This window comes from Mustela nigripes, chromosome 9 (genome assembly GCF_022355385.1).
Source record: "Mustela nigripes isolate SB6536 chromosome 9, MUSNIG.SB6536, whole genome shotgun sequence".
Taxonomy (NCBI): domain Eukaryota; kingdom Metazoa; phylum Chordata; class Mammalia; order Carnivora; family Mustelidae; genus Mustela; species Mustela nigripes.
In genome coordinates, this window is record NC_081565.1 from 87,826,341 (window position 1) to 87,837,440 (window position 11,100).

General features: G+C 41.1%; 1 protein-coding gene across 1 annotated transcript in view; it reads left to right on the plus strand.

The window, feature by feature from the left end:
- The window catches only part of WNK2 (WNK lysine deficient protein kinase 2), a 155,336-nt gene that overhangs the window by 97,528 nt on the left and 46,708 nt on the right, over positions 1–11,100 (plus strand). The window contains exon 27 of the mRNA XM_059410148.1: positions 8–267. Coding sequence (XP_059266131.1) covers positions 8–267 — 260 coding nt within the window. The remainder of the gene's footprint in view (positions 1–7; positions 268–11,100) is intronic.

Sequence of the window (11,100 nt, forward strand, 5' to 3'; positions counted from 1 at the left end):
TCCCCAGGGTCCTCCACCAGCAGCCTGGTCCCGGGCCCCGAGCCGGGCCCCCAGCCGACCCTGCACGTCCAGGCACAGGCCAACAACAGCAACAACAAGAGAGGCACCTTCACGGACGACCTGCACAAGCTGGTGGACGAGTGGACGAGTAAGACGGTGGGGGCCGCCCCGATGAAGCCCTCGCTCAACCAGCTGAAGCAGACCCAGAGGCTGCACGGCGTGGAGGTCACGGCGGGCTGGCCCCCGGCCGCCGGCGAGGCGCAGGCTGTAAGTGGGGTGCCCGGGCCGAAGGGGCGGGGAGGGGGCGGCGCACGGGCGGTGGGTGCTGGCTGCGGGGCGCGCCGGGGCAGCGCCAGGAGCTGCCCTCTCGGCTCTGGTCCCTGGTCCCTGGTCCCCGCGTCGGGGCTGACAGTGTCACCGCCTCCTGGGAGGGCGCTCCTGCTCGTCTTCGGGAGGAGTGTGTCACGTTGTTACTTGGTCCTGAAATGCTTAGCGGAGGTCCCTGGTGAACCCATCTGGTCTAGGAGTTCTTTCTTGAGTGTGGGAAGGTTCCCTGAGACCTTTGACTCAGGGAAATTTCAAACATAGAGAAATGTTGGAAATTGCACAGTGAACTTGCGTGTGCCCCAGCCTGCACGCTGCGGCTGACACTTTGCTGTGTTTCTCACACGTCTCTCCATCCCCTGAGGGTAAGGTTTCCGTTACAGATTGTTTCTTTTATACTTTCTGTGCCGTTTGGATTTTCTGTTTTTTCGTTAAGTCCTGCTTTTCTAACATTTGGTAAATACCTAAATTTATCTAAGTTTTCAAATTAATTGACATAAGCTGCTTATAACATCCTGTCTTCAGCCTGTAGTGAGGTTGATTTTCATTTCTGCGGACGGTGGCTTCCGCGTGCGCGCCCCTCCCCCTCCTGTACCGCCTCCTGAGGGGCTCATACACCTGACGAGCCTTCTCAAAGAACTCATTTTGGCTCTGATGGTATCTTTATGTGTCATTAGTTTCTCCTTTTATTATCTCCTTCCTGCTGTGTCTGAGCGGCTCTGCTGTTGTCGAATGTTTCTTGAGATGAGCAGGTCATCGATCTCCAGCCTTTCCAGGTTTCTAATACAGGCATTCAAGCCAAAAAAATCCCTCCCGTGGTTCTATCTGGATCCTAAAGGTTTTGATATATAGCGTTTTCTTTAATCTTCCGTTCAAATTATTTTATTATTTCCGCTGTGGTTGAAGCAATATAATTATTAATTTCCTCATTCTTTTTATTACTGCTTTTGACCTTAACTGCACTGTGGAGGAGAACAAACTTTGGGTGTTTTCAGTTCTTTAAAATGTGCTGGGACTGGCTTTTCAGTCCAGCTGTCAATCAGTCTTGTCCACTGCTGCCCCGATGCTCTCTGCACTCCTGCCATGCACACGGTGCCCGAGCCTTCCTGTGTCCGCCAAGTGACCAGTGATGGCAGCTCCCTTCCGATAGCAGCAGCCCTGGAGTCCTAATGCCTCAAACCCCGCTCTGGTATTTTGTGACCAAGTTGAGTCTTCAGCAACCCCCCACCCCCAGCCGTGCAGGGTCCGCCCCCTTGGCCCAGGCAGGGGAGTCTCTGCTTCACTGTCCGGACTCCAGCACATGGGATCTCACACCTGCGCAGGCCACACCCCACCTTACCAGCTCGCTAAGCCCATTGTTTGAATGGCAGGGATTCTTACTAAGATTACTTTTTTTAAAGATTTTATTTATTTGACAGAGATCACAAGTAGGCAGAGAGGCAGGCAGGGGGGGAAGAGTAGGCTCCCTGCGGAGCAGAGAGCCCGATGTGGGGCTCGATCCCAGGACCCTGAGATCATGATCTGAGCCAAAGGCAGAGGCTTTAACCCACTGAGCCACCCAGGAGCCCCCTTACTAAGATTTTTTTTTAAACATTTTTTCACTGTGGTAAATCTGTATGACCTAACATTCATCATTTCAGTCATTTTTAAGTATGAAATCCAGCACAGTACTCCACACATTCACAATGTTGCGCAGCCGTCACACCATCCATCTCTAAAACCCTCTTCATCCCAGATAGAAGCTTCTAAGAAAAATATTCTCTAGTCCCCACCTCTGGTGCCTCTACTTATCCAGCCCCTATTAACTTCCATTCTACATTCTGTGGATATAAGTGGCATCGTGAAGTGTCCGCCCTGTCCTGTGTCCAGCCTACAGCTGGGCTGCAGCTGGGGATGAGAAGGAAACCGGGAACACAGTAGTACATGTTGTAATGTGTATGTATCTTAAGTCACGACGTTGTAGGTCTTAATTTAGTATTTTATGTCAACGACACTTCAATTAAAATCTAAAAATTACTTTTTCCCAATCTTTTAATTGCAAAATATATGACATAAAATTTGCCATCCTAGCCATTTCTAAGTGCCGGTTTTAAGTGCATTAAGCATTAATTAATGTTGTTCAAGCATCACTACTGTGCATCCCCAGAATTTTTTCATCTTGCAAAACGGAAATTCCGTCCTCGTTGAAAACGACCTTCCCATCCCCCACTCAGTCCCTGGCAACCGTGATTCTACCTTCCAGCCGCATGGCTCGGACTCCCGGAGGCGCTGTGTCAGTGGAACCCTCCAGTATTTGTCGTTCTGGGGCTTATTTCACTCACTGTAATGTCCTCAAGGTTCACCTACGTTACAGCCTGTGTCCAAATGTCCTCCTTTTTAAGGCTAAATGCTATTCTAGTGTATGTACACACCACATTTTATCCATTTATCGACTGAGGGATGCTCGGGTCGCTTTTACCTATGAGCCGTTGTGAGCGATGCCGCCACGAACAGGGTGTGCAGGCATCTCTCGGAGTCCCTGCTGTCCATTCTTTTGAAAGAGTACCAGAAGCAGAACCACTGCATCATACAGTAATTCTGTTTTTAACTGTTTGAGGAATTGCAAACCGTTTTCCACAGTGGCTGCGCCATTTGACATTCCTGCCAGCAGTGAACAGGGTTCGTTTCTCTTCATTCTTGCCAACTCTTTTTATTTTCTGATTTTTTTAAATAGTAGCCATCCTGATACTACTGTGGTTATCTCAGTGTGGTTTTGATTAGTACTCTATTAATGCTCAGGGATGTTGAGCCTCTTTTCGTGTGATTATTGGCCATTTGTAGATCTTTAGAGAAACAGCAGTTCAAGTCCTTTGCCTATTTTTATTTTGTTTTTTTTTTCTCATTTTAATTTTTTTTTTAAGATTTTATTTATTTATTTGACAGACAGAGATCACAAGTAGGCAGAGGCAGGCAGAGAGAGAGGAAGGGAAGCAGGCTCCCTGCTGAGCAGAGAGCCTGATGCGGGGCTTGATCCCAGGATCCTGAGATCATGACCTGAGCCGAAGGCAGAGGCTTTAACCCACTGAGCCACCCAGGCGCCCCTCTTTGCCTATTTTTCATCAGTTGTTTTGTTTTTATTACTGAGTTTTAGGAGTTCTCTGTATTTTCTGGATTTTAATCTCTTATCAGATATGTGATCTGCTAATACTTTTTCCCATTCTATTGAGTGCCTTTTTACTCTGTGGACAGTGTCTTTTTTTTTTTTAAAGATTTATTTATTCACTTGAGAGAAAGTGAGCACAAGCAGAGGGAGAGGGTGAAGCCAACTCCCCGATGAGTAGGGCACCTGACACAGGGCTTGATCCTGGGACTCTAGGATCATGACCTGAGCTGAAGGCAGATGCTTAACTGACTGGAGCCACCTAGGTGCCCCTAGACAGTGTCTTCTGATGCACAAAAATTTTTAATTTTCATGAAGACCAATTTACCTGTTTTTTCTTTTGTTGCCCATCTCTTTGGTGTCATAGCCAAGAAATTATGCCAAATCCAATGTTGTGAAACTTCCCCCCTGTTTCTTGCTAAGAGTTTAGTAATTTTAGCTCTTATGTGTAGGCCTTTTATCCAGTTTGATTAATTTCTGTATATGGTATGAGGTAAGGGTGCACATTTCATGCTTTTGCATGTGGATGACCAGTTCTCCTGCATCATTCATTGAAAAGGCTCTCCTTTCCCCCACTGAATGGACTTGGTACTCTTGTTGAATATGAACTGACCATATTTGCAAAGGTTTATTTCTTGATTCTTTGTTTTTTCATTGGTGTATATGTCTGTCCTTTTTCCAGTATCAGATTGTTTTGATTTCTTTAGCTTTGCAGTAAGTTTTGAAAATAGGAAGTGTGAGGGCGCCTGGGTGGCTCAGTGGGTTAAGCCGCTGCCTTCGGCTCGGGTCATGATCTCAGGGTCCTGGGATCGAGTCCCGCATCGGGCTCTCTGCTCAGCAGGGAGCCTGCTTCCTCCTCTCTCTCTCTGCCTGCCTCTCTGCCTACTTGTGATCTCTGTCAAATAAAAAATAAAAAAATAAAAAAATAAAAAAATAAAAAAGAAAATAGGAAGTGTGAGTCTTCCAACTTGTTTTGGTTATTCCGGGGTCCCTTCAGATCCATATGAATTTTAGGATGGGTTTTTTCTATTTCTTGAAAAAATGCCTTTGGGAATTTAACAGTGATGGCAATGAATCTGTAGATCACTTTGGGTAGTACTGACTGTAACCGTACAAGTCTTCCAATCCATGACCACAGGGTGTCTTTCCATTTATTTATGTCTTAATTTCCTTTGGCAGTTGTGTGGCTTTCAGTGTATAAATCTTTAAACCCCCTGAAGTTATTCCTAAATATTTTATGGTTTTTCCATTATTGTAAATGTAACTTCTTTAATTTCCATTCAGATTGTTCATTGTTAGTGTACAGAAATGAAACTGATTTTGTAACCTGCAACTTTGCTGACTTCATGGATTAGCTGTGTGAATCCGCACAAGCATTCTTTATGGTTATCCACATGTAAGGTTTTGTCATCTCTGACCAGGGATCATTTTACTTCTTCCTTTCCAATTTGGCTGCCTTTTTTCTTCCTCCCTAATTTCTTTGGCTAGAACTTCTAATATTATATTGAATAAAAGTGGCAAAAACAGGTATGATTTACAGACTTTTCACCACTGAGTATATAATGTTAGCTATGGGTTTTCATGTATGTTCTTTATCATATTGAGGACGTTCTGTTCTGTTTGTAGTTTGTTGAATGCATTTATTATGAAAGACAGTCGGATATTGTCACATACTTATTCTGCATTAAATGAGAGGACTATAGGTTTCTTTATCCCTTCAATCTTGTTAGTGGTATATTACATTGATTGATTTTCATGTTAAAACTCTGCTTTAATTCCTGGGATAAATCCCACCAGGTCATGGTATATATAAATACTCCAGTTATGCTACTGAATTCAGCTTGCTGATATTTTATTGAAGACTTCTGCATAAATATTCATTGGGTATTAGTTGAATTTTCTTGTGATGTATTTATCTGGTTTTGGTAGCACTTAATGCTGGCCTCATAGAACGAGTTAGGAATTATTCCCATGTCTTCCAACTCTTGGAAGACTTTGAGAAAGAATGGTATTAATTCTTCTTAAAAATCTGACTTCTCTGTTGAGACTTTTTTTTTTTTTAAAGATTTTATTTATTTATTTGTCAGACAGAGAGCGAGTACAGGCAGACAGAGTGGAAGGCAGAGTCAGAGGGAGAAGCAGGCTCCCCGAGGAGCAAGGAGCCCGATGCGGAACTCGATCCCAGGACGCTGGGATCATGACCCGAGCTGAAGGCAGCTGCTTAACCTACTGAGCCACCCAGGCGTCCCTGTTGAGACATTTTTGGTTACTAATTCAATCTCACTACTTGTTATAGGTCTGATTTTCTGTTTCTTCTGGAGTCCGCTCTGGTAGTTTGAGTGTTTCTAGAGATTGTTCTATTTCATTTAAATTATACAGTTTGGTAGCTAAAACCTTGTCCATTTGTTGATCTCTTCAAAGAACTGACTTCTGGTTTCATTTGTAATTCATTTGCTTTACTTTTTCTTTATGACTTCCTATTTTCTACTTTATTATGGTATACAGTTAGATTATTGATTTAAGATACTGTTCAATGTAGGCATTTACAGCTCTAAATTTCCTTCTGAGAACTTTTGCTTTGTCCCATAAATGTCTATGTATTGTATTATCCTTTTCATTTGTCTCAAGTTACTTTCTAATTTCCTTGTGATTATTTCTTTGACTCTGGTTGTTTGAGTATTTAGTTTTTTATATAAGACAGTTTTCTAGTACTTTTATTGATTTCTAATTTCGTTCATTATGTTAGAAAAGATACTTTATAGTATTTCAATCTTTTTAGATTTGTATTATATTTATATTCTTTATTTATTGAGACTTGTTTTATGGCCTAATATGGCCTATTCTTTAGAGGTTCCATATGCACTTAAAAAGAAAGTACAGTCTACTCTTGTTGGGTAGAGTTTTGTTAGGGATAATTGGCTTATTGTACTTTTCTGATCCTCTCTTTCCTTATTCATTGGTCTCATTATTCTAACCTTTATTGAAATTAAAGTATTAGAGTCTACAATAGTGTGGAACTGTTTCATATAATTTGCTTCTCAAATTATATGTGTGCATCATATAATTTGGGACTGTTTTTAGGTGCATATATAATTGGCAAACTTTGATGTATCAAGTTTTATCAATATATGGTATTCTTCTGGGGCGCCTGGGTGGCTCTGTGGGGTAAAGCCTCTGTCTTTGACTCAGGTCATGATCCCCAGGGTCCTGGGATCAAGCCCCGAATCGGGCTTTCTGCTCGGCGGGGAGCCTGCTTCCTCCTCTCTCTGGGCCTGCTTCTCTGCCTGCTTGTGATCTCCGTCTGTCAAATAAATAAATAAAAATAAAATCTTTAAAAAAAATATATATATATATGGTATTCTTCTTTGTCTCTTATAACCTTTTCTGACTTAAAATCAGTTTTGTCTGATAATAAAACAGCCACCCCAGCTCTCTTTTTCTATCTTTTTACTTGCAACTTCTTTGGGTCTTTGTATCTCAAGTAAGTCTCTGGTAGCGGCATAGAGACTGACCATGCTTCTTTAACCACTCTGCTAACCTCTGCTTATTAGAAAGTTTAATATATTATATTTAAAGTAATTAGGGATAAGGAGGGAATTCTGACTTTTAACTATTGGTTTTCTTACTAGTTTTTATTTCTTAACTCTAGTTAAATTTAGTCTAAAATTAGTCTAAAATTTAGTTGTTCTTTTATATTGTATACTTTGTATTCCCTTCTTTACTTTGTTATATATTTTAGTTATTTTCTAACTGGTCCCCTTACTGATTACAATTAACATATGAAAATGACCTAGTTTGAATAATACCAACTTTGTTTCAATAGCATATAGACACTGCTCCTATACATCTACATCTCTCTTCCTTTGTATTTTTCCCGACAATTCATATACTGTGCGCCCGTTAACATTTATTATTATGGCATAATGGATTTGCACTTTATTATTTTTTTTTAAGATTTTATGTATTTATTTGACAGACAGAGATCACAAGTAGGCAGAGAGGCAGGCAGAGAGAGGAGGAAGCAGGCTCCCTGCTGAGCAGAGAGCTCAATGCAGGGCTCAATCTCAGGATCCAGGATCATGACCTGAGCCGAAGGCAGAGGCTTTAACCCACTGAGCCACCCAGGTGCCTCTGATTTGCCCTTTAAATCATATAGGGAAAGAAGGAATTAAAGCCAAAGCTCAGTACATTTATCTACATAGTTACCTTCTTTTTTTTTTTTTTTTAAAGATTTTATTTATTTGATAGAGAGAAATCACAAGTAGATGGAGAGGCAGACAGAGAGAGAGAGGGGAAGCAGGCTCCCTGCTGAGCAGAGAGCCCGATGCGGGACTCGCCCCCAGGACCCTGAGATCATGACCTGAGCCGAAGGCAGCGGCTTAACCCACTGAGCCACCCAGGAGCCCCACCTTCTTTATTTCTTCAGGTGGCTTTTATCCTTCCATTCAGTCTGTAAGACTCTCTCTACCTTTTCTGGTAAGGCACACCTTTTAGTAACAACTGGTCTTAGATTTGGTTTATCTGGGAGTCTTAAGTTTTTTCCTTCATTCTTGAAGAATCATTCTGTTGAATGCAGAATTCCTACTTGATAGTCTCTTCTCTACTTCAGGTATTTTTTCCTGCACACTCTCTCCTGAGACCCCCATAATGTATATACTGGCCTGCTGAGTGGTATCCCACAGACCCTTCAGGCTCCATACAGGTCTCTTCATTTTTTTCTTTCTGCTCCTCAGACTGGATAATATCAATTGTATGGTCTCAAGTTTGCTGATTATTTATTTGCTGTTCAAATCTGCTGTTGAGTCCCTCTAGCAGATTTTCAAATTTCAGTTCAATTTTTCAGTTCTGATATTTCTATTTGGTTCCTTTTATAATTTGTCTTTTTATTGATATTCTCATGATGTCCTGCGTTGTCCTGGTTTCAATCTGTACATGGTTTCCTCTAGCCCTTTGAGGATATTAAAAAGAGCTGATTTAAAGTCTTTAATCCAGGGGTGCCTGGATGGCTCAGTTAGGTGGCCGAGTCTTGGTTTCGGCTCCTGTCATGATCCTGGGGTCCTGGGATTGAGCCATGAGTCGGGCTCCACATTCAGCAAGGAGTCTGCTTAAGGATTCTCTTTCCTTTTCCTGCCCCAACACATGTGCTCTCACTCTTGCTCTAAAAATAAATCTTAAAGTCTTCAGTTCAATGTCTAGCTTTCCTCAACAACAGTTTCTGTTTCTTGTTGAAAACCAGGCACTTACATATTATAATTAGTAACTGAATCTGATTAGAAATCAGATTCCCCTCTTTCCCAGTATTTGCTGGTTTCGATGAATGCTTAACTTACATTAGCTTGAGAGTTCCTTGAATATCAGGAGCTTAAAAAACACCTCTTCCAGTCTTTACAGATTGATTGGCTCAAGGCTAGAGAACTCCTTCAATACTTAGCCAGGCCATTTACAATTTGCCTATGCTTGCAGTGTGATGAGTGGTGAAAGCTTGGGTTTTTCTCAGTTTTTTCTTCCCTGGCAGTGTACTCTGAATAGAGCATGTGCATGACTTTCTAAACTCCCAGCACACACATACTTTTTAATTCCCTCATTTCCCATAGAAACTCTCTACCATGCTTTTCTACTATGGCTTTTAGGCAATCTACCTATATCATGATTTTAATCTTTGGCCCAAAGCAACTGTGGATTTTTTAATTGCCTTACAATTATGAGTAATGCCTGCCACTCTTCTGCCCTTAGATAGTTCTAAATATGTACAGGCAGATGTGTGTACCTTGTGTCAGTCCTTCAGGTGGCCCATACACAGGTTAGAACAGACCTACGCAATAATTTTTAAGGGGTGCCTGGGTGGTGTAGTTGGTTGGGTGCCTGACTCTTGGTTTCTGCTTGGGTCAGGATCTGAGGGTTGTGGGACTGAGCCCTGCCTCAGGTTCCAGACTCAGCACAGAGTCTCCTTGGAATTCTCTCTCCCTCTCCCTCTGCCCTCCCCTTCATGTTCTCTCTCTCTCTCTCAAAAAAAAAAAAAAAAAAAAAAAAAAAGGAAAAAAAAAAAAAAAAAATTTAAAAAAAAATTGGCTTCTTTAAAAAAAAAAAAAAAAACAGTAATAACCTGCAGTAACAGCTCTGCTCCCTCTAGAACCAAGGACCAGGTTCCCACACTGGGAACATAGGCTTCCCTCCTTAAGATGCCTATAAAGCTAGGGATGGGCAGGGCCTGGGGCCAGTAAAAACATCAAAGTGCTTTTCTTCTTTTTATAAAGTTTGCCTAGGGATGCGTGGGTGGCTCAGCTGGTTAAGCATCTGCCTTCAACTCAGGTCATGATCCCAGGGTCCTGGGATCGAGCCCTGCATCAGGCTCCCTGCTCAGAGGGGAGTCTGCCTCTCCCTCTGCCTCTCTCCTGCTCGTGCTCTCACTCTCAAAAAAATCTTTAACAAAAAATTTGCCTTTTTCTTGATTTGTCCTTTACTTCTGTTTGATTGCTATAAACCTTTAACTGCTTTCTGGAATTCTGAAAAAGTTGGTTTTGATACTTCTGGTTCTTTTCAATGCTTCTGTGGAAGGATGGAAGTTTAAAGGTGCCTACTCCGTTTTGCTTATGTCATTTGTACTGAGGTATTATATTCGTGAATATTGTATCAATCACTGAAAGAGGAATTTTTATAGTTTCCCACTATGGTTGTGGACTTGTGTATTTCCTACTGTATTTCTGATTTTTCCTTTATATATTTTGAGGCCATGCTATCAGTTATATTCAAATTGAGATTTATTATTCATCGTCCTCGTGACTTTAAGTATCTCTTAATGACTTTTGCCTCTAAATCTAGTTTCTCTGAAATTACGGTAGCTACACTAGTTCTGGTGGGTTATTATTCACGTGGTATGGTTTCCTATCCTTTACTTTCAGTACTTCTATATCCTTGTTTTAGATGTATCTTTGGTAAAAAGCACATAACTTCGGTTGTTTTATTTTTTGATTCTACTTTTAAATTTTATCCATTCACACAATGTAATTGCATATACAGACCACTGAACAATACAAGGCTTAGGGGTACTCACACCCTGCTCAGTCAAAAATCCGCATATTACTTTTGATTCCCCAAAACTTAGCTACTGCTAGCCTTACCAATAACAGTTGATTAACACACATTCTACGTTGTATTATATACTGTACTCTTACAGTAAACTAAGAAAAAAGGAAATCGTAAAATAGCAGAAAAAAATTTACAGTAGTGTACTATAAAAAATCTACTTATAAAAGCAGACCTGCACAGTTCAAACCCATTTTCCTCAAGGCAGTGTATTTTAGCTTAAATCCATTATCTTATCACATATTTTCATTTGTCCTATCTGTTCCATGTTCCTTTTCCTCTCCTGTCTTCTTTAGAATTTGTTAAATTTAGTTTCTTACTCTTTTCCCTCCCACTATTAGCTTGGAAATTTTACTTTCTCTTGCAGTTCATTTAATGATTAGATATTCTAAATACTATAGCATAAATCCTTACTTTATCACAGCCTAATTTTCTTTAACCCATTTCCCAAGGCAGTGGAAAGAACATTAAACACTTCTCATAGCCTTTTTTAATTTATTTTTTATGTATTTTCAGCATAACAGTATTCATTATTTTTGCACCACACCCAGTGC